This window comes from Bos taurus, chromosome 8 (genome assembly GCF_002263795.3).
Source record: "Bos taurus isolate L1 Dominette 01449 registration number 42190680 breed Hereford chromosome 8, ARS-UCD2.0, whole genome shotgun sequence".
Classification (NCBI taxonomy): Eukaryota; Metazoa; Chordata; class Mammalia; order Artiodactyla; family Bovidae; genus Bos; species Bos taurus.
In genome coordinates this window covers 101,959,577-101,984,137 of record NC_037335.1, presented here as the reverse complement: position 1 = coordinate 101,984,137, position 24,561 = coordinate 101,959,577, and the positions used below count along the sequence as shown (strand labels likewise).

Sequence of the window (24,561 nt, the reverse complement as noted above, 5' to 3'; positions counted from 1 at the left end):
CAGTCCATGGAATTCTCTAGGCCAGAATACTGGAATGGGTAGTCTTTCCCATCTCCAGGGGATCTTCCCAACCCAGGGATGGAACCCAGGTCTCCCACATTGCAGGTGGATTCTTTACCAGCTGAGCCACCAGGGAAGCCCAAGTTTCTTACTACACTTAGTGACTTGTTATGAAATCTGGGTACTATGACTAATAGGTTATAGAGACCCTGGATTCTGTTATATTCCTCTGAAATGTGATTTTTGTTCTAGCAGATGGCTTGGCTCAACTCATACTCCAAACAAATTCTTGTCTCCTTTACGTTGGGCTGCAGCAGCTCAAATCTTGCTCACTTTTTTTTTTTGTCTTAAACAACAGTCTTTATTTTTACACAAAGCAGTCAAAATGGGGCAGTTCCTCAAAGGGTACTTGGAATTAGAAAATCCATCCTGGGTGTGAAAGTTTAAGTTGCTAAGTTGCGTCCAACACTTTGTGACCCCATGGACTGCAGCCTGCCAGGCTCCTCTGTCCATGGGATTTTCCAGGCAAGAATACTGGAGTGAGTTCCCATTTCCTTCTCCAGGGAATGTTTCCTAGGATTGAACCTGAGTCTTCTGCCTTGGCAGGTAGGTTCTTTACCACCAAGCCACCTGGGAAGCCCTTTATAGAAGTGCGGTATTGTAAAAACCTAGCTGTGGTGACCGCTTTACTGGGTGTAACCAGCTAATGGAGTTCTGTTCTCTCAAATACCCAAGAGTGATTTGTGTGTTCTATGGACTAATTACAGGTCAGCTTTCTCCTGTGGTCTTTGACCTCTTCTTTTCAACAGGTTATAGGGATTCAGATTAAAATTTTAATTTGAACCAAAATGAAACTAAGAGAAATCCATTTTGGAGAGAAAATATGCTTCTAAAAGTCACATCATGAAGTCCAAATGAAAACAAAATAAATGTTTTTATCCTTCTGTTGTAATAGCACAGATATTCAAGATTTATAATTTTTTTAAGCAGTTGGAATAAAACACAATCATTTTTACTGTTGCCTTTGATTGATCCGTAGTCAAATCCACTATGAAACATCCCCTAAATAGGTTAGTCCTTTGACTTCTGTTGCTCTTTTGTCAGTGATTTTTTGGTGTCATGAGCTGCTGCTATTAGACACCAGCAGAGGGAGTCCATAGACTCCGAAACTCTCAGGGAAAAGAAACTATTTGGAGCTACTGCATTTTACTCTTTATGTTAAATTACTTCTGTACTGTTTATGTGTATTGGAACTACTTACTATGAAGATTGAAGACAAAGTTCCATAATTATCTGACAATAATAACTGAAAGAACAATGACTTTTACAAAAATCTTCATCTGTCTGGTGTAATGTATTAATGTCTCTACTGTAGGGGACAGGCCATCTTTTATTTAGATCTAGCAGTCTTATCATACTACAGTAGCAATCTGAACTGCTAAATTTCACAGGCTCTTCAGACAGTTACTGAAGTCTCTCAATTCTCCTTAGCATTCATCATAGTGTAGAACATTTGATGGGTTCATAACAATTATTTGATTGATAAGTAACATTTTGAGAATTTAATATGTAGAGGCAGATTGTCAAACTGGAATTTGGCCAAGTACCATTCCTATGGAAAGAGGCTCTCATGACTGGCAAATATCAGAGTCCTTGATCATGTGTTGGCAGTTGGGAGATTCGTCTAACCTGATTTTAGCTACATAGAGAAACCTGGTGAAAAACTAAGTAACATCTTAGTTCTTTTAGTTCTTTTATCGTTATCTCATAATGCTTGGAGTAATAACTGTAATTCCTGTAATCCAGTGATGGGAACTATTGATTTGGGCCCACTTCGGATGTTCGTAGCTGTGATTTCAGGATGCTGTGTAGGATTGGAGTAGCGTAGCTCCTGGGAGGTGTCTTGGTGACCTCAGACCCAAGTATCTAAACCATCTATGTTCCAGAAGGAAAGCAAATTTACCCTTCAGGCTTGTGCTAAGGTATGCTACCTCTCAATTAAGAATTTATCCTAGGGGAGGAGCCAAGATGGCGGAGGAGTAGGACGGGGAGAACACTTTCTCCCCCACAAATTCATCAAAAGAGCATTTAAACGTCGAGTAAATTCCACAAAACAACTTCTGAATGCCGGCAGAGGACATCAGGCACCCAGAAAAGCAATCCAACTCTTCGAAAGGAGGTAGGAAAAAATATAAAAGACAAAAAAAGAGACAAAAGAGGGAGGGACGGAGTTCCGTCCCGGGAAGGGAGTCTTAAAAAGAGAGAAGTTTCCAAACACCAGGAAACCTTCTCACTGCCGAATCTGTGCCGAGCTTTGGAAGCACAGAGGGCAACATAACAGGAAGAAAAAATAAATAAACAATTAAAACTCGAAGATTGCGAGTCCTACGGTAACTCCCCCAGCGGAGAAGCAGCGCAGACGCCTGCACGCGCCATTAGCAAGCGGGGGCTGGGCAGGGAGGCGCAGCGTGGGCTGCATCGCTTAGAGTAAGAATCTGGCCTGAATACCCTGAGCACTATTTGAGCGAAATAATTTGGGCTAGCAAACCAGACTGTGGGATATCTACCACGCGAAAAGCCAGCCCCAACCTAAGACACCGCCAGGCCCGCGCACGGAACAAAGAATTGAACAGAGATAGCCGGCTGCAGACCTTCCCCCTCCGGTGACAGGCAGCCAGAGCCGGAAGGGGGCAATCGCAGCCCCAGAGAGACATTATCTATAAAACTGTAAGCAGGCTTCTTTGCTAACTAAAACTTTTTGGGGGTCTGGACGGTTAACATCTGCCTGAGAAGGTGCGCCGGTTTTACACCCAGATAACCGAGTGGCGGGGAGGCGATAAGTCGCAGCATTGGCGCTTGCCAAACACCTCATCACTTGAGCTGCTCAGACCTGGGAAGAGCACAAAACTCAGGCTCAACTGAGTCTGCGCCTCTGAGGACTACCCGAGTGCCTGAACCTGAGCGGCTTGGACCTGGGAGGTACATGCAACCCAGGGCCAGCCTCGGATTGTTCCCGGCGGAACAACCTAGAGCCCGAGCAGTGTGGGCAGGGAGACTACACGCGCCGTGAGCGGGGGCAGACCCAGTGTGGCTGAGGCACTGCGAGCGCACGCCAGTGTTATTTGTTTGCAGCATCCCTCCCTCCCTCCCCACAGCGTGACTGAACAAAGAGAAGAAATACAGCTCCACCCATCAGAACACCGACACAAGCTTCCCTAACCAGGAAACCTTGACAAGCCACCTGTACAAACCCACACACAGCGAGGAAAAGCCACAATAAAGAGAACTCCACAAACTGCCAGAATACAGAAAGGACACCCCAAACTCAGCAATTTAAACAAGATGAAGAGACAGAGGAATAGCCAGCAGATAAAGGAACAGGATAAATGCCCACCAAACCAAACAAAAGAGGAAGAGATAGGGAATCTACCTGATAAAGAATTCCAAATAATGATAGTGAAATTGATCCAAAATCTTGAAATTAAAATGGAATCACAGATAAATAGCTTGGAGACAAGGATTGAGAAGATGCAAGAAAGGTTTAACAAGGACCTAGAAGAAATAAAAAAGAGTCAATATATAATGAATAATGCAATAAATGAAATTAAAAACACTCTGGAGGCAACAAATAGTAGAATAACAGAGGCAGAAGATAGGATTAGTGAATTAGAAAGAATGGTAGAAATAAATGAATCAGAGAGAATAAAAGAAAAACGAATTAAAAGAAGTGACAATCTCAGAGACCTCCAGGACAATATTAAACGCTACAACATTCGAATCATAGGGGTTCCAGAAGAAGAAGACAAAAAGAAAGACCATGAGAAAATACTTGAGGAGATAATAGTTGAAAACTTCCCTAAACTGGGGAAGGAAATAATCACCCAAGTCCAAGAAACCCAGAGAATCCCAAACAGGATAAACCCAAGGCGAAACACCCCAAGACACATATTAATCAAATTAACAAAGATCAAACACAAAGAACAAATATTAAAAGCAGCAAGGGAAAAACAACAAATAACACACAAGGGAATTCCCATAAGGATAACAGCTGATCTTTCAATAGAAACTCTTCAAGCCAGGAGGGAATGGCAAGACATACTTAAAATGATGAAAGAAAATAACCTACAGCCCAGATTATTGTACCCAGCAAGGATTTCATTCAAGTATGAAGGAGAAATCAAAAGCTTCTCAGACAAGCAAAAGCTGAGAGAATTCTGCACCACCAAACCAGCTCTCCAACAAATACTAAAGGATATTCTCTAGACAGGAAACACAAAAATGGTGTATAAATTCGAACCCCAAACAATAAAGTAAATGGCAGCGGGATCATACTTATCAGTAATTACCTTAAACGTAAATGGGTTGAATGCCCCAACCAAAAGACAAAGACTGGCTGAATGGATACAAAAACAAGACCCCTACATATGTTGTCTACAGGAGACCCACCTCAAAACAGGGGACACATACAGACTGAAAGTGAAGGGCTGGAAAAAGATTTTCCATGCAAATAGGGACCAAAAGAAAGCAGGAGTAGCAATACTCATATCAGATAAAATAGACTTTAAAACAAAGGCTGTGAAAAGAGACAAAGAAGGTCACTACATAATGATCAAAGGATCAATCCAAGAAGAAGATATAACAATTATAAATATATATGCACCCAACACGGGAGCACCGCAGTATGTAAGACAAATGCTAACAAGTATGAAAGGAGAAATTACCAATAACACAATAATAGTGGGAGACTTTAATACCCCACTCACACCTATGGATAGATCAACTAAACAGAAAATTAACAAGGAAACACAAACTTTAAACGATACAATAGACCAGTTAGACCTAATTGATATCTATAGGACATTTCATCCCAAAACAATGAATTTCACCTTTTTCTCAAGCGCACATGGAACCTTCTCCAGGATAGATCACATCCTGGGCCATAAAGCTAGCCTTGGTAAATTCAAAAAAACAGAAATCATTCCAAGCATCTTTTCTGACCACAATGCAGTAAGATCAGATCTCAATTACAGGAGAAAAACTATTAAAAATTCCAACATATGGAGGATGAACAACACCCTGCTGAATAACCAACAAATCACAGAAGAAATCAAAAAAGAAATCAAAATTTGCATAGAAACGAATGAAAATGAAAACACAACAACCCAAAACCTGTGGGACACAGTAAAAGCAGTCCTAAGGGGAAAGTTCATAGCAATACAGGCACACCTCAAGAAACAAGAAAAAAGTCAACTTTGCCGCATCTACTGCGAGAATGAAGACCATTCTCAGCAACCAGACTGTCGACATCCCAGAAAATGTCGACATTAACTTGAAGGGACGGACAGTTATTGTGAAGGGCCCCAGAGGCACCCTGCAGAGGGACTTCAATCACATCAATGTAGAACTTAGTCTCCTTGGGAAGAAAAAGAAGAGGCTCCGTGTTGACAAATGGTGGGGAAACAGAAAGGAACTGGCCACTGTTCGCACAATCTGTAGTCACGTACAGAACATGATCAAGGGTGTTACACTGGGTTTCCGTTACAAGATGAGGTCGGTGTATGCTCACTTCCCCATCAACGTTGTTATTCAGGAGAATGGTTCTCTTGTGGAAATCCGAAATTTTTTGGGTGAAAAATACATACGCAGGGTTCGAATGAGGCCAGGGGTTGCCTGTTCAGTATCTCAAGCCCAGAAAGATGAGTTGATTCTTGAAGGAAATGACATTGAACTTGTGTCAAATTCAGCTGCTTTGATTCAGCAAGCCACCACAGTTAAAAACAAGGATATCAGAAAATTTTTGGATGGTATCTATGTTTCTGAAAAAGGAACAGTTCAGCAGGCTGATGAATAAGATCTCAGTGATCCTGCTGCAGAAACAACAAGATAGATGGTTCTATGGACTCAGTTGTGATGTTGTAAAGAGACAATAAAAACTCTTGATTTGAGATTTTTTCCTACTGATTATCATTTCAAACTATTTGGCCAGTAAGCAGTTAAGTAAATTCTAGTGTGTTAAAAACAATAACAGAAGGAATAGGAGTGGTTGGTTGATTTTATTGTTGTTAGAAAGATGTTGTTAGCAAGACTTAATGGCAGAGGGGGCTTGAAGGAATACCAAGGACATTTCAGGCAAGAGGAATATGGTTATCGTGGGAAGAACTTTCGGAGATGCCCTGAAGGTATCTAATTTTGCAGTGGCACAGATTTGAATATTTGTGAGGCAAATGCCTGAGTCACAGTAACTGAAAAAGCAGCTGAGAAGTGATACTGTCTTAGTAAGAATTAAAAGATGGAGTTAATTTGTATTTATGATAAACATGGTTGCTGTAGTCTTAAGGTTCTCTCAGTTATACTCAGATTTCAGCCACATGTATATCCTAGTCTTTGATAGCTTTAAAAAAACTTAAGAAACGTTCCATGTGTCATACTTCAGATATACTACTATACAGTACAGTAGGGTTGCCCCTAAACCTGCAGTCCTCCCCTATCTCATTTGTTAGAAACTCTAACCGTGTGATTTCTCAGGCAAAACATTTAACTTTGTCTTACATACTGTGTCTAGTCCATCAATAAAATCTGTGGGCTTACTAAGATCTTGGTTTAAATAAATGGAATTAATTAAAAAAAAAAAAAAAGAAAAAAGTCAAATAAATAACCTAACTCTACACCTAAAGCAACTAGAAAAGGAAGAAATGAAGAACCCCAGGGTTAGTAGAAGGAAAGAAATCTTAAAAATTAGAGCAGAAATAAATGCAAAAGAAACAAAAGAGACCATAGCAAAAATCAACAAAGCCAAAAGCTGGTTCTTTGAAAGGATAAATAAAATTGATAAACCATTAGCCAGACTCATCAAGAAACAAAGGGAGAAAAATCAAATCAATAAAATTAGAAACGAAAATGGAGAGATCACAACAGACAACACAGAAATACAAAGGATCATAAGAGACTATTATCAACAATTATATGCCAATAAAATGGACAACGAGGAAGAAATGGACAAATTCTTAGAAAAGTACAACTTTCCAAAACTCGACCAGGAAGAAATAGAAAATCTTAACAGACCCATCACAAGCACGGAAATTGAAACTGTAATCAAAAATCTTCCAGCAAACAAAAGCCCAGGTCCAGACAGCTTCACAGCTGAATTCTACCAAAAATTTAGAGAAGAGCTAACACCTATCCTGCTCAAACTCTTCCAGAAAATTGCAGAGGAAGGTAAACTTCCAAACTCATTCTATGAGGCCACCATCACCCTAATACCAAAACCTGACAAAGATCCCACAAAAAAAGAAAACTACAGGCCAATATCACTGATGAACATAGATGCAAAAATCCTTAACAAAATTCTAGCAATCAGAATCCAACAACACATTAAAAAGATCATACACCATGACCAAGTGGGCTTTATCCCAGGGATGCAAGGATTCTTCAATATCCGCAAATCAATCAATGTAATACACCACATTAACAAATTGAAAAACAAAAACCATATGATTATCTCAATAGATGCAGAGAAAGCCTTTGACAAAATTCAACACCCATTTATGATAAAAACTCTCCAGAAAGCGGGAATAGAAGGAACATACCTCAACATAATAAAAGCTATATATGACAAACCCACAGCAAACATTATCCTCAATGGTGAAAAATTGAAAGCATTTCCTCTAAAGTCAGGAACAAGACAAGGGTGCCCACTTTCACCATTACTATTCAACATAGTTTTGGAAGTTTTGGCCACAGCAATCAGAGCAGAAAAACAAATAAAAGGAATCCAAATTGGAAAAGAAGAAGTAAAACTCTCACTATTTGCAGATGACATGATCCTCTACATAGAAAACCCTAAAGACTCCACCAGAAAATTACTAGAACTAATCAATGACTATAGTAAAGTTGCAGGATATAAAATCAACACACAGAAATCCCTTGCATTCCTATACACTAATAATGAGAAAACAGAAAGAGAAATTAAGGAAACAATTCCATTCACCATTGCAACGGAAAGAATAAAATACTTAGGAATATATCTACCTAAAGAAACTAAAGACCTATATATAGAAAACTATAAAACACTGGTGAAAGAAATCAAAGAGGACACTAATAGATGGAGAAATATACCATGTTCATGGATTCGAAGAATCAGTATAGTGAAAATGAGTATACTACCCAAAGCAATTTATAGATTCAATGCAATCCCTATCAAGCTACCAACGGTATTCTTCACAGAGCTAGAACAAATAATTTCACAATTTGTATGGAAATACAAAAAACCTCGAATAGCCAAAGCGATCTTGAGAAAGAAAAATGGAACTGGAGGAATCAACCTACCTGACTTCAGGCTCTACTACAAAGCCACAGTTATCAAGACAGTATGGTACTGGCACAAAGACAGAAATATAGATCAATGGAACAAAATAGAAAGCCCAGAGATAAATCCACGCACATATGGACACCTTATCTTTGACAAAGGAGGCAAGAATATACAATGGATTAAAGACAATCTCTTTGACAAGTGGTGCTGGGAAATCTGGTCAACCACTTGTAAAAGAATGAAACTAGAACACTTTCTAACACCATATACAAAAATAAACCCAAAATGGATTAAAGACCAGAAACTATAAAACTCCTAGAGGAGAACATAGGCAAAACACTCTCTGACATACATCACAGCAGGATCCTCTATGACCCACCTCCCAGAATATTGGAAATAAAAGCAAAAATAAACAAATGGGACCTAATTAACCTTAAAAGCTTCTGCACATCAAAGGAAACTATTAGCAAGGTGAAAAGACAGCCTTCAGAATGGGAGAAAATAATAGCAAATGAAGCAACCGACAAACAACTAATCTCTAAAATATACAAGCAACTCCTACAGCTCAACTCCAGAAAAATAAATGACCCAATCAAAAAATGGGCCAAAGATCTAAATAGACATTTCTCCAAAGAAGACATACAGATGGCTAACAAACACATGAAAAGATGCTCAACATCACTCATTATCAGAGAAATGCAAATCAAAACCACTATGAGGTACCATTTCACACCAGTCAGAATGGCTGCGATCCAAAAGTCTACAAATAATAAATGCTGGAGAGGGTGTGGAGAAAAGGGAACCCTCTTACACTGTTGGTGGGAATGCAAACTAGTACAGCCACTATGGAGAACAGTGTGGAGATTCCTTAAAAAACTGGAAATAGAACTGCCTTACGATCCAGCAATCCCACTGCTGGGCATACACACTGAGGAAACCAGAAGGGAAAGAGACACGTGTACCCCAATGTTCATCGCAGCACTGTTTATAATAGCCAGGACATGGAAGCAACCTAGATGTCCATCAGCAGATGAATGGATAAGAAAGCTATGGTACATATACACAATGGAGTATTACTCAGCCATTAAAAAGAATACATTTGAATCAGTTCTAATGAGGTGGATGAAACTGGAGCCTATTATACAGAGTGAAGTAAGCCAGAAGGAAAAACACCAATACAGTATACTAACGCATATATATGGAATTTAGAAAGAGGGTAACGATAACCCTGTATACGAGACAGCAAAAGAGACACTGATGTATAGAACAGGCTTATGGACTCTGTGGGAGAGGGAGAGGGTGGGAAGATTTGGGAGAATGGCATTGAAACATGTGAAATGTCATGTATGAAACGAGATGCCAGTCCAGGTTCAATGCACGATGCTGGATGCTTGGGGCTGGTGCACTGGGACGACCCAGAGGGATGGTATGGGGAGGGAGGAGGGAGGAGGGTTCAGGATGGGGAACACATGTATACCTGTGGTGGATTCATTTTGATATTTGGCAAAACTAATACAATTATGTAAGGTTTAAAAATAAAATAAAATTAATTGAGAAAAAAAAATTAAAAAATAAAATAAAATAAAAAAAAGAATTTATCCTAGTGATGCATAAAAATCACCTTAAAATTCTTATATTTGTACCTTTTTTAAAGATGAGAGTGTGGATGCAAAGACACAATTTGGAGTTGATTTTTTAAAGCTAGATTTCTAAATAAATAAAGCTAGATTTTTTCTGTCTCATTTTTCATTGCCAAGGCAAAGGCACTACGGTAGTTTTCTGGTGCTGGAATTGATCTATAGGCCCAGGTTCAAATAGGAATGAAACTGAATTGAGGCAGAATGTTACATAAACTAGAATGAGATTGTTTGTATAGTAAAAGAGAGCTTGTGATCCCCAGGTCCATTCAGACTGACCTGGGAGGCCAGTCATGTGAGTGTAACCTTGAAAGCTGTGCTAATCAGTTGTACCCTTTGTAATGGAAACCTGTTTACTGAAAGAGAATTGTCAGAATGGGGCTGACAAGAATCTAGTGAGGGACTTCCCTGGTAGTCCAGTGGCTAAAACTCTGGGCTCCCAATGCAGGGGGCCCAGGTTCGATCCCTGGTCAGGGAACTAGATCCCACATGCCTCAACTAAGACTCAGCGCAACCAAATAAATATATATATATATTTTTAAAGAATCTAGTGAGGTTAACAAACTAAATGACAGAGAACACTAAGTGATAATAAAAGTAATAGCTAGTATTTAGTAAGCATTGGAAGGACTGATGTTGAAGCTGAAACTCCAATACTTTGCCCACCTGATGCAAAGAACTGACTCCTTGGAAAGACGCTGATGCTGGGAAAGATTGAGGGCAGGAGGAGAAGGGGACGACAGAGGATAAGATGGTGGGATGGCATCACCGACTCAATGGACATGGGCTTGGGTGGACTCTGGGAGTTGGCGATGGCCAGGGAGGCCTGGCGTGCTGCGATTCATGGGGTCACAAAGAGTCGGACACGACTGAGTGACTGAACTGAACTGAATGAATCACGTGGCGGGCAGTATGCTAGGTACTTTATTTATATTTACTGTATTTCATATAACCATCCTTCAAAGTTGTCATTGTTATGCCCATTGGTCCTGCATAGTGAGGTAATTTTCCCAATATTAAATAGTAACTGGTAGTACTGAGATGAGAACCCAAATTGAGTCTGTGCCCAGGTTCCCTGTTGATTGTTTCCCACACTGCACTTTTGCTGTGGGTTAGAACATTCTAATTAGAGCATCCAAGAAAAAATTGGGAGCTCTAAACTAGGGGCAGAAGACCTCATCTTTATTTTTGTATCTCTTATGCAGCTGTTATTAAGCAGAAAATCCTTACTCTAAAATATAAAATCTTAACTATAAAATCTAAAAATACTAAAACTATTTACTATAAATAAACTCAGAGAAATGAGTTTATCTGTAAGAGGAAATGAAAAATGAGTGAGGAGGAAAGGGTGATTTAAGCAGAAGAGATTTCATCATCTTATTTAGCCACTGATGAAGACAAGGAACCTCAATGGATAGAAAAAGAGGCAGCAGCTTAAAGGGATAAGTCCTTGGGGTCTAAGAGAGAAAGAACTTGAACACAGGGAGATCACCTGATCAGACATCAGGGCTGATGTTTCCCTGATCTGTGTTTTCAGTAAATTCTGAAAGGTGGCTAAGAGTTGAATAATTTTTTTTAAGAGTTGAATTTTTGAATCTTGCAAGTTATAGGAAGTGTTTGCCATTAACTAGCTATCTAGAAGACCAGATACTGCTACTACTTAACTCAGGCTTAGACTCAGGCAGTCTCTCCTGAATTAGTATAAGCTTGAAACACTGAATACATTTTATGTGTCATTAAGGAGGCAGAATAATATTCTGCCTTCCTACCCTCCAAAAACGTGGCAACCTGCTCCAGTATTCTTGCCTGGAAAATTCCATGGACAGAGGAGCCTGGCGGGCTACAGTATGGGGTTGCAAAGAGTTGGACATGATTATTCCTTATTTCCTATTGATTCTCTGATTGTCCCGTTGATTGAACTGCCCAAAAAGCTCTTGGGTTTGTCATGTCTGTTCATTTCTCTGGCCATAAACAACCTCTCATCTCTAGCTTGTTCTACTGGCTTTTCTTCTCTTATCTAGTCTATTCTCAACCTTGTAGCTTCCATGATCTTTCTACCAGGGGAAGGGTTATTTTGTCCCTCCACCCCTAGTTAAACTAATTAGTCTAACATTTCAGCTCAAGCATTCCTTCCTGGAGGAGACTGCTTTGACACTGCTCCCCCTCCTTCCAGTCTGAGTCAGGCTGATTCAACATTGAGTCCCACAGTGATTGTTATAAATGCTGATAGAATTTTATTTCTTTATTTCAGACTGCTCATCTTAGACTTTAATTATACATTCATCTGTGTAATTATTTGATAATCTCTATCTTCACTGGAATGTTTTAAGAACCATGAGAGCTAGAATGAAGTCAAGTTGTGACACATCGTTGCATTCTTAGCATCTGCCTTAGTGCCTGTATGTATGTCATTTATACACAATAAATAACTTAAAACATGTTGAACTAATAGTTTATTAGTAAACCAATAAACTAATTGGAGGAATGGACTCCTCCAATACTAAACGGCTGTTTTGTTTTTTTGAGGACGGGACTCACTAAGCTTGTAGGGTCTCGGTTACCCAGTCAGGGATTGAACCTAGGCCATAGTACTGAGAGCGTGCCGTGCTGACCAGTAGGCCACCAGGGAACCTCCCCCTAAACAGCTCCCTCAGGATGATATAGTTCGATTCACTGTAGAGTTGTGAAGAGTATATAGCTTGTAAGATAACTACTTGAAAGATTTGAGTTTTTTAAATATCTTTAAAAATAATCAGTTATGAAAGCAGTATAATAACTGTAATTGGAAAGTATATTATCCATACCCGCACTTATCAAACAGTAATTTTCATTCTTTAGTTTTAGATTTTTTCAATAAAAAGATTTCCTATTAGTCCTTGTTTAAGTGTCATAGAACTATTCACACAATGTGAATTATTAGCTGTTAGGTTTTAAGTGCAATTTGATGTAATGCTGGTTATTCCAGAATATTTTTAGTGACACAGAAATGTGTGGTATTAAAATGTTTCTATAAGTGAATGTGGAAATGAGGGTACATATGATTGTGAATGGAGACAGAGTTATAGTTCTAAAAGTGGAACTTTTAGAGTGTGCTGCATTATAAAATAATTTTATTAGGAAAAAGTTTAGTTATAAAGAAATAGTATTTCCTACTGTACATGAGATAATATGTTTTACTACCCTTATGCTTCTAAGAATGTAAAAGTTACCTTTACCTTTAAGATACATGTAAAACATCATAAAAATAAAATACTGAATTATGGCAAGGATGGTTTGTCTTAAAACAGTGCATGTAGTGACTGTAATAGAGGTTCAGTTTTATGTATCTATGCCCTTGAGTTAAGTTTGTGCAAACCTTGACAGTGGGAGAATCTTGCTCTAGAAAATTATACTTAACTGCTTCACATAACTCACCTTCCCGGGTGGCTCAGTGGTAAAGAATCTGCCTGCCAGTGTAGGAGACTCAGGTTCAATCCCTGGATCGGGAAGATCCCCTGGAGGAGGAAATGGCAACCTGCTCCGGTAATCCTGCCTGAAAAATCCCATGGACAGAAGAGCCTGGAGGGCTGCAGTTCATGGGGTCGCAAAGAGCCAGACATAACTGAGTGACTAAGCATAATGCACTTCATGTAACAAATAGACTACCTAGTATTTTGCCTTAAGTTTCAAGTTTGAAATAAGCTATTATTGTTACTTAAGTTCTATTGACTATATATGTCTATAATATAGTAAATGTTTTGTGCAAAAACTGACACATAAATTATTTTTGAAAGGTCAAGAAGGAAGTACAATTTTGGGACATCAGACAAGAGCAGAAAATAAGAGCCTGATAGACCTGACCATAGCCTTTCCCTTTCAGTTACGTTCCATCTCTCTCACAGAACTGTTTGCTAGTCAGTTGCAATTCTTTGACTTGTTCCTTGAAAGACTGTGTGTGTCATTTCTGAATGAAAGTGTTGAGAAAAAGAAATACTGTTTTGACCTGAGTATATCTAGTACTTTTCATGCTTTCCACTTCCATGAAAGAGGCATTCATAAAGACTCCTAAAACTGAGAACTAAGAAAATCTCTACTTCAGAGATTGACTGAGCAAGGGAGAGATTGGTCCCTGCAGGATTTGGGGCCACAGAGATTTTAAGAAACAAATGCTGTTACCCATCTTTGGCGATTAAAATTCTGTAGAACTCACTCTTAAAAGCCCTCAGTCAGTATTATACTTTGCTTTTATCTGCGTATAATGCCGTTACAGTTGGTTGAAGACAGGCAGTAGAGAAGGAAACTGCTTACTAGTAGTTTATTATCATGTTAGAGAATGAAGTTTTGCTTTCTGGATTTCTAGGTAGCCTAGGCTTATAAAATAGCTCTAATCTGTTTTCTTTCTTTCTCATTCCGCCCCCCCTCTCTTATTTTAGGTTTTCAAAACAAAAATAGAGTTGCAATCTTGGCAGAACTGGACAAAGAAAAAAGAAAGTTACTAATGCAGAACCAATCTTCAACAAATCATCCTGGAGCTAGGTATAGAAGAATAATCTGGTTTTTATATTTAGTGATATAAAAAGTGTCTTGGACAGAATTAAAATTGGTTGGCAGTGATTTGTTTCTTTAACATGTGACGTTTTATTTCCTAGTTGGATTTGAAGAAATTAGATTTTTAAAAATTGATTAGATTTTAAATATTTTCATTCTAATCAGAATATTTAATTTTCTCTACAGGCTACTTGCAAAAAAAAGAAAAGAGTTTTGTGTTTTTTGGTTGTTGTTATTCATGAAATTATTGTTAATGTCCCACTTTTTAAGCATTATGCCAAGTAGGTAAAATTGAGGTAGCTTAATGATCTTTATTTCATTTCTGCCATCTTAAATCTCTTCCCTGACACCCATTATTCTTTTCAGCCACCACCTTAACTTCCCCTTCTCTCTTTCAGGCAGATCTCTTTTTTTTTTTTGAAAATACAAGCAGGATTTATTTCAAAGATTCAAAATAGGTTTATCATCTGAAATCAATTAATATAATAAATCATATCAATAGATCAAAAAACAAAAATCACGTCAGGCAGATCTCTTAAAGGAGTTGTCCGTACCTGCTCATCTCTGCTCTCTCACTTACTGACTCCTTAGCTTACTACAGTCTGACTTCCAGGCCTCCCCACCCTAGCCCCAAAGAATGGGTTGGAGCCCAGGTCACTTGCAGCTTCCTTGTGGCTAAATCTGATGAACCAAAGTCCTTTTCTTGTTAGACTGCTTATCATTATTTGAAACCACTGATTTCTTCCTTTTCAAAAAATGGAAATGTAGTTACTGTACAGTATTGTGTTAGCTGCAGGTTTACTGCATAACGATTTGACATCTGCGTACATTATGATCTGATCACTACAGTAAGTAACCATCTGTCCCTACACAAAGGTGTTACAACATTGTTGATCACATTTCTTATGCTGCATATTACATTCCTGTGACCTCTTTATTTTCCAACGGGCTGGTGCCTCTTAATCCCCTTTACCTGTTTCTCCCACCTCACACCCCTTCCCTCTGTTAACCACCTGTTTATCTGTGAGTCTGGTTAATTTTTTAATTTTTATTGGCATATACTTGATATACAATATTGTGTTAGATTCAGGTGTATAGAAGTCTGTTTTCGTTTTGTTTTTTAGATGCCACATATAAGTGAGCTCATATGGTGTTTACCATCACAAATGACAAGATTTTTAATTTTTTATTCCATTGTATACAGCTTCCTCCTCCTTAAAGTACTCTTCTTGGCCTCCATTCATTCACTGTTATACTGTCTTGGTGTCTCTTTTAGCCATTTCTCCACTGCCTGTCTCTTGAATGTTGGTATTCCTCCGAGTTCTGTTCTAGACCCAGTTGCCCAGTCTGCGTCTTTTCACTGGACAGTTGCATCCACTTTCACAGCCTGTTACTTATGTGCTGATAACTTTTACACGCTTACATCTCTAGCCCATTCCTCTCTCAAGCACCAGACTGCCTCCTGGACATCTGCACTTTGATGTCCTACAGGCATCTCACACTTGGTGTGTTTCATACTGAACTCATCTCCCCTCTCTACCTACTTAGTATTCTTGGCTTACTTGTTGCCATGAGTGGTACAGATCTACTAGTAATCAAAGTCAGAAACATGAACTTTAATTGTTTATTATTCCCTCTCACTTCCGTCTCCAAGCATTTATCATTCTCTTATGTTTAATTTCCTGGCCTAGGAATCGAATTTCTTGATTTCTTTCACAAGGCTGTACATGTCCTGGTACCTGCCTTCCTTCCTAGACTCATTTTTTGACAACCCACTTCTCCCCTCTCCAGACCTCCAGTCCTACTGAACCATAAATTTCTTCAAATGTGTCAGGTTTGAACCCTGCCTTCGTATGCTCTACCATCTGCTTGAAATAGTCAGCTCTTTAGTTTTCATCATAAATGTAACTTTATGATAGACCAGAGTACCTCAAATCAGTTTGAAAGCAGAAGGCCATAAATCATTGATAAAAAGGAGATAATCTGAAGCACTAGTAAATAATATGTATGGGCTTTTCCATATAAATTAATGTAAACAGTGGAAGAAGGGAAAAAGACTTATTCAGGAAGATGTTTTGTTTTTTAAATAATCCCTATATAGAATATCTAATGAAAAATGTGATTCAGAAGTAAAGGAGTCTCTAAATAGTCAAGTAACTAAGAGTCTCATTTTAGCATTGCGCTCTCGAGACCCGCCCTCAACAAGGACTTCCGGGACCACGCTGAGCAGCAGCATATTGCAGCCCAGCAGAAGGCAGCTTTGCAGGTAAGAAAAGTGTGACTGACATTCTTGTCTCACCAGAGATTTCCCGGGGCTTGGAAACCAGCACAGTTCTTATTTTGTATTGCATTGGAGCAATATCAATAAAAATGTTCCATACATAATTGCAGTGGTTTGCTGATGTTCAGTCATGCCCAAAGAATTTGAAGGAGCAATACAGGAGTAATGAAAGTATCTTTTATATTGTTGAAGTGGTCATGATTGATTTTTTGCCGCACCTGGGAAGAGACTGCTTGTGCACAAAAGAGTGTAGGATATTTGGATGGCCTGAATGAACGCAAGAAGCCAAACTGGCTGGCTAGTTTAATAGTACATATATATTTTTCAAATTGGTCATGCTGTTATGTCCTTTGATAGTCTTACTGATTTATTGTTGCTTGGATTCTTTTTTTAATGGTCAGCATATCTGTTTTGAGTGGTGCTAGTGGTAAAGAAGAGATAAGAAAGCCTTCTTCAGCGATCAATGCAAAGAAATAGAGGAAAACAACAGAATGGGAAAGACTAGGGATCTCTTCAAGAAAATCAGAGATACCAAAGGAACATTTCATGCAAAGATGAGCTCGATAAAGGACAGAAATGGTATGGACCTAACAGAAGCAGAAGATATGAAGAAGAGATGGCAAGAATACACAGAAAAACTGTACAAAAAAGATCTTCACGACCCAGATAATTACGATGGTGTGATCACTGACCTAGAGCCAGACATCCTGGAATATGAAGTCAAGTGGGCCTTGGAAAGCATCACTACGAACAAAGCTAGTGGAGGTGATAGAATTCCAGTTGAGCTATTCCAAATCCTGAAAGATGATGCTGTGAAAGTGCTGCACTCAATATGCCATCAAATTTGGAAAACTCAGCAGTGGCCACAGGACTGGAAAAGGTCAGTTTTCATTCCAATCCCAAAGAAAGGCAATGCCAAAGAATGCTCAGACTACCGCACAGTTGCACTCATCTCACATGCTACTAAAGTAATGCTCAAAATTCTCCAAACCAGGCTTCAGCAACATGTGAACCGTGAACTTCCTGATGTTCAAGCTGGTTTTAGAAAAGGCAGAGGAACCAGAGATCAAATTGCCAATATCCGCTGGATCATGGAAAAAGCAAGAGAGTTCCAGAAAAACATCTATTTCTGCTTTATTGACTATGCCAAAGCCTTGACTGTGTGGATCACAATAAACTGTGGAAAATTCTGAAAGAGATGGGAATACCAGAACACCTGATCTGCCTCTTGAGAAATCTGTATGCAGGTCAGGAAGCAACAGTTAGAACTGGACATGGAACAACAGACTGGTTCCAAATAGGAAAAGGAATTCGTCAAGGCTGTATATTGTCACCCTGTTTATTTAACTTATATGCAGAGTACCTCATGAGAAACGCTGGACTGGAAGAAACACAAGCTGGAATCAAGATTGCCAGGAGAAATATCAATAACCTCAGATATGCAGAAGACACCACCCTTATGGCAGAAAGTGAAGAGGAACTAAAAAGCCTCTTGATGAAAGTGAAAGTGGAGAGTGAAAAAGTTGGCCTAAAGCTCAACATTCAGAAAACGAAGATCATGGCATCCGGTCCCACCACTTCATGGGAAATAGATGGGGAAACAGTGTCAGACTTCATTTTTCTGGGCTCCAAAATCACTGCAGATGGTGACTGCAGCCATGAAATTAAAAGATGCTTACTCCTTGGAAGGAAAGTTATGACCAACCTAGATAGCATATTCAAAAGCAGAGGCATTACTTTGCCAACAAAGGTTCGTCTAGTCAAGGCTATGGTTTTTCCTGTGGTCATGTATGGATGTGAGAGTTGGACTGTAAAGAAGGCTGAGCACCGAAGAATTGATGCTTTTGAACTGTGGTGTTGGAGGACTCTTGAGAGTCCCTTGGACTGCACGGAGATCCAACCAGTATATCCTGAAGGAGATCAGCCCTGGGATTTCTTTGGAAGGAATGATGCTAAAGCTGAAACTCCAGTACTTTGGCCACCTTATGTGAAGAGTTGACTCATTGGAAAAAGAGTCTGATGCTGGGAGGGATTGGGGGCAGCAGGAGAAGGGGACGACAGAGGATGAGATGGCTGGATGGCATCACTGACTCAATGGACGTGAGTCTGGGTGAATTCCGGGAGTTGGTGATGGACAGGGAGGCCTGGCGTGCTGCGATTCATGGGGTCGGTCGCGAAGAGTCGGACACGACTGAGCAACTGATCTGATCTGAGTGGTAAAGAACCCACCTGCCAATGCAGGAGACATAAGAGACACAGGTTCAATCCCTGGGTTGGGAAGATCCTCTGGAGGAGGGCATGGCAACCCACTCCAGCATTCTTGCCTGGAGAATCCCATGGACAGAGGAGCCTGGTGGGCTGTAGTCTGTAGGGTCGCAAACAGTTGGACACGACTGAGCAAGACTTAACTCTTAATATGGAAATCTGACAACCCATCATCTTAAAAAAACTGACTGTGATGAACAGTTTTAGTATTTCATTGATCTTGGATAATTTAAGATTCTCAGAGACCTTGGACAAGACAGTGTTACTGATGCTTTTAAGCCTTAGAATTGCAAGGGACATTACACTAAAGATCATCTCCCTTTAGACCACCTATAAACAGTCCTTTGTTTAGTGACAAAGGACATCACTGGTGGTTTTGTTATTTACATTCCAGCATTCTCTACAAAATGTTGGCATCTTAATCACCAGCCATCAGCTGCCTTTCCCCTTCTCCTTCCAACTTCTGCCGTTCTTTCTCACTCTCCTGCTTTATTGACCAAGGGCAGAGCACTCTGGGACCTTGTTGCTAGTTTTCCTTCCCACTTCCAGGAACAAAGTAATTCACGTCTTTGACTCAATTACTGACTGATGAGAACCACAAGGAAGAGAGTAGGGAGGATAAATTGGTACCTGGTGCAACTTGTTAATGTGAATTCTTTATTATTGTAGATCTTCTGTGTATTTAAACAAAATTAGCAGCAGCAGAACTGGCTTTTAAAACAAATTTGGTCTTAAGCACTCAGAAAGGGTAAGTAATTTTAATGCCTTGGTTGAAGAACTGTGACTCTTAATAACTAAATTGCCTTTTTTTCTTTTTTTAAACCTCTCTTAGCATGCACATGCACATTCATCGGGATACTTCATAACTCAAGATTCTGCCTTTGGGAATCTCATTCTTCCTGTTTTACCTCGCCTTGACCCAGAATGAAGAAAACATTTGTAACGGAAGTGACTTTGTAATATCAAATGCCAAAGCTACTATCATTCAGTGCTATACAAACTGTGACTTTCAGAATTTTGGTGGACTTTTTTTTATATGTTTTGTTTCTTTAAAAGAAAGATATGTTTAAGTGAAAGCAAAAAAAGAAGGCTGACCAGGATGATGAAAGCTCTGGAAGCTGTATTATCTGGGAACTGATGCTGCTGCTCAGGACTATAATCTGTGTGTAAGGCAGTTTGATTTTTAATTCTGAATCAGACCCCAAATTGGATGTGGTCACAAAACCCACCTTCCAAACTAGTTGGACTGAATATATCATGTCTACAGTAGAGTTTCAAGAACCATTTAAAGTACTTTATAAACAAATGAGGGTGCTTTTTAAAAATGTGAACCAATAGGCTTAAGCTACATTCACATTTGCTGTTTATAGAATTGATATCAGTGTACCTTTTGTGTTTATAGTCATCAGATCCTAAAATATCCTTTAACTAGTTTCCCTATTCTCAATTTTAAAAGAAAACCCAAGATGCGAGTAAGTTACCAGCCAGTCGTAAATACCTTTTATAAACCTATGCCACTGTAAATTATGTGATTAAATGCTATTAAAAACAATAAGAAATATAGCTTTAAATTTTGTACATGCTCTTATTTAGTGTTACTACATAAATGGTGTGCCTGAACAGTTTTATTGCCCATTTTTGCTCTAATTAGAAGCAAAGTTGAGCCCCTTTTCAGTTAAAGAGGAAAGAATTAGGATAAGCAAGTTTCTCAACATGATACAACTTTGAACAGAATACAGGATGCTTACTTAAATATGCAGTCCCCACAACTGACCTTCAGTTCAGTTCAATCCAGTTCAGTTGCTCAGTCATGTCTGAATCTTTGCGACCCCATGAACTGCAGCACGCCAGGCCTCCCTGTCCATCACCAACTCCCGGAGTTCACCCAAACCCATGTCCATCGAGTTGGTGATGCCATCCAGCCATCTCATCCTCTGTTGTCCCCTTCTCCTCCTGCCCCCAAATCCCTCCCAGCATCAGAATCTTTTCCAATGAGTCAACTACCTTAGTCCTACGCAATTAGTGTCTCTAATTCAAAATAAAGTCTGAAAACCATGGGCTAGAGAATTCAGTGTTCACGATATCTAAAAATCCATACATGTGTACGTCCCTGAACCTTAGAGGTCATTGAGCTAACAGTATTTTTTTTTTTACTTTTAATAGGATTGAAATTATGTTTTACACTATATCACAGATATAGTATTTTTTATAACTGACCTCATCTTGGCCTTAAGTCCCCATCCTGTCTGGTGGTAGGATGAGATTTTAAACTGGAAGTTACAGTTTGAGTCAAGAATTAGAAAAGTTTATGTCCCTTTTTGAACAGATTCTCCTTCCTTCCCTTAGGTATTTGTTCCATGCACTCAGCCCCATCTCACCTAAACTGTACGAAGCAGGAGTGGACAGTTCTAGATATGGCTGTGCCATTTAGATTCTCTCTGTTGAGAATTGGGACTGGTTTTCCTCATTTGCGAAGTTGGCAGCTGTCCCCACTGTAATGGTCACCGTTACAGCAAAGGTGCCCTTTCTCCCACTGCTGGCGAGCACCTGGGCCTTTGCCTCTGCCTCTCCAGGTTCACACAGCTAGCCTTGGCCCTTCTTTTCTTGAATCAATGTAAGTTACTCTTCCGTGCAATCCCTGAGCAACTGGCATCATTCTAAATCTACTGATGCTAGGGATATAACATTTTTGGATTGAATAGTTTTTATACTATTGATGCTTCTACCAAACATGTAACTTTTATAACCTGGGTGAAAAGATCTTTTTTCCCAGTGGTATCTTTTCTGGTCTCAGCCCTTATATATCACCTAAATATCTGAATCTTTCAGTCCTGTCTTGTAAGCACTTCCTCTACCCCTCTCCTTACAAATTCAGTTCAGTTCCATGCGTATTTACTAACGCCTGCTCTGTAAAGCACTGTGCTTTAAGGGGAAGAGCTAAGACCTGCTTGTAAAGAAGCCACAGTGCAGAGGAGCCCACTCTGGTGCAGCAGCGAGGAAGCAGCATCCAGTGCGGGGCCCGGGAGCAGCCAAACCTGAGCCACGCGGTCTAGTCGGGCCTAGAAGGTACTAATGCGGTCTTCCCTGGCAGGGAGAGAAGGTCTGCCCCAGGCAGAGCTCAGGATTTCATCATCAGAGTAGGGGCTGCGACAGCAAGGACCGCAGAGGATAATGGGGAGGGTGGCAGTGGGCCCCAGCGGTGCTCCCTCGGGTGCAGGCGAGTGTGGCTAACCCACTTAACCTTAGGACTTCCCTGTCGCTCTGTCTCGTCTGTAAAAGGGGAACAATGCACACACGGCCTAATGCATAAAGTACCTAGACCAGTATTTTTCAGAGTGCAGGTCTCAATACATTACCGAATTGAGAGGCCAACTAAATGGCTGAATGGGGTGTGGCCCGCTTTTTTTTTTTAATAGAAAATAACAGAGTACATGGCATGTAGAAATAGGTTTTGGTTCGTGAATCTTCCTTTTCTGTGCGTTTGTGAGTTTACTTTATCATAGGCTCCACCTGCATGTAAGGCCTTTGAGGGCAAGGGCTTTTGTTCTTCTTCCTGTTTACTACTGTATCCTGCTGAGAATAGTATTTGGCATATAGTAGGTGGTCAATACTTAATGAAGGAATGAATGAATATGACCTGAATTGTGATGTAAAGGGTATTTTTTTTTTATATACTATGAGTCATGGCAAAAATGTTTTGAAAGCCACTTCTAAATAATACAGATGATAGTGCTTTGTATGACTCTGGAATAAAAACTGAAATGACTCAGTAATTTCAAAGGCTGATTTTTTTCCTGAAAAATTTTTAAGCTGTCTCATTAAGTTGTCTTAGTTCTTTGCTTTACTTTGGCAATAAAAACTCAACCTTGCTATGCATTTAAGGCCTGTTGAGGCAAATGTTTTGGCAGATATGGTTACATTCAGAAACGGAATATCAACAGAGGATATCAGTTCGTTAGTGCAGCTGGTCCCCCTAATTGGAATCCCTTCAGCGGGCATGAGTCCCTTTTCAGTAGCATTAAGCCCAACCAGTGTCTGCTCAGTGCAGCTTCCTCACCTCTGTGTGCATAGTGACTGGTGTGCAGTAGACACCCACAGTTCTTTAAATGAGCAAATACAGAATGAATTGTGCTGGAGAAAACTCTTGAGAGTCCCTTGGACAGCAAGGAGATCAAACCAGTCAATCCTAAAGGAAATCAACCCTGAATATTCACGGGAAGGACTGATGCGGAAGCTGAAGCTCCAGTACTTGGGCCACCTGATGCGAAGAACTGACTCACTGGAAAAGATCCTGATGCTGGGAAAGACCGAGGGCAGGAGGAGAAGATGGCATCAGAGGATGAGATATGAGATAGCATTACCGGCTCAATGGACATGAGTTTGAGCAAACTTCAGATAGTGAAGGACAGGGAAGCCTGGCATGCTGCAGTCCATGGGGTTGCAAAGAGTCAGATACGACTTAGGAACCGAACAACAATGAAAGAATGAACATGGATGGGGGAGGAGAACCTCACTGTCCTCAAGAATCTGATAGAGCAGGCGACACCAGTAGCAAAGGCTAACAGCACACCAGTACTGAGGAAGGGACGACTACATGAGCGTGGAAGGACTGGTGAAGGCGCCTTCAGAGAACAGTCATTTGAATTTGGCTTTCGAAATGAGAGATCCGGCCAGGAATGGTGGTAGACCAATATTCACAGCATAGGAAAAACCTGCACAAAGGCAGGCAGGAGAGCTGGTGTAGGGGGCGTTGTGAAGCAACCAAAAGTCCTGTTTGGTTGATTTGTATGGACAGATTTGGATAAATTGGTTCAGTTCAGTTGAGTCGCTCAATTGTGTCCAACTCTGCAACCCCATGAACCACAGCATGCCAGGCCTCCCTGTCCATCACCAACTCCCGGAGTCCACCCAAACTCATGTCCATTGAGTCAGTGATGCCATCCAACCATCTCAGCCTCTGTCATCCCCTTGTCCTCCTGCCTTCAGTCTTTCCGAGTCAGCTCTTCGAATCAGGTGGCCAAAGTATTGGAGTTTCAGCTTCAACATCAGTCCTTCCAATGAACAGCCAGGGCTGATCTCCTTCAGAATGGACTGGTTGGATCTCCTTGGAGTCCAAGGGACTCTCAAGAGTCTTCTCCAACACCACAGTTCAAAAGCATCAATTCTTCTGCACTCAGCTTTCTTTATAGTCCAACTCTCACATCCATACATGACCACTGGAAAAATTGGTATACAGCAATAATTAGAAATGAGGCCAAACACAGGCTGTACTCATTCTAGAGAGTTTGGAATTCCAGGGTGAGGCAAATGTCTCTAGCCCGACATAAAACAGCTGGGAGCAACTGAACATTTTTGAGCACAGACAGGTACAGAGATGAACAAATTAGGCCCTAACCAGCTCTGGGGAAAGGGGAACTTGGAAGGCACCAGAGGAATATTTACTCTTAATTTCTATTGAGAATTCAGACAGGCATGCTCTTGTTACATCCATGCCTCAGCTCTAGTCCCATCCAGCTCCACTCTCTTCCATTTAGTTCTTGGAT

General features: G+C 40.1%; 2 protein-coding genes across 5 annotated transcripts in view; both read left to right on the top strand.

Moving 5' to 3' along the window:
• INIP (INTS3 and NABP interacting protein) overlaps window positions 1–22,791 on the top strand; it is a 28,754-nt gene extending 5,963 nt beyond the window's left edge. Inside the window, exons 3-6 of one of the 4 annotated variants that reach the window (XM_059889249.1) lie at window positions 12,197–12,344; window positions 14,358–14,460; window positions 16,648–16,738; window positions 19,851–22,791. In XM_059889249.1, coding sequence (XP_059745232.1) covers window positions 14,423–14,460; window positions 16,648–16,738; window positions 19,851–19,946 — 225 coding nt within the window. In that variant the 5' untranslated portion in view covers window positions 12,197–12,344; window positions 14,358–14,422 and the 3' untranslated portion in view covers window positions 19,947–22,791. Of the gene's footprint in view, window positions 1–2,015; window positions 2,180–12,196; window positions 12,345–14,357; window positions 14,461–16,647; window positions 16,739–19,850 lie in introns of all 4 variants that reach the window. The other 3 variants (XM_059889247.1, XM_024995949.2, NM_001078064.2) reach the window with 3 other exon arrangements.
• LOC101905894 (large ribosomal subunit protein uL6) lies at window positions 5,251–5,945 on the top strand. Its single transcript, XM_059889569.1, has one exon. It carries the CDS (start codon window positions 5,273–5,275, stop codon window positions 5,849–5,851), a length of 579 nt encoding a protein of 192 aa, XP_059745552.1. The 5' UTR covers window positions 5,251–5,272; the 3' UTR covers window positions 5,852–5,945.
• Window positions 22,792–24,561: the final 1,770 nt, after the last annotated feature.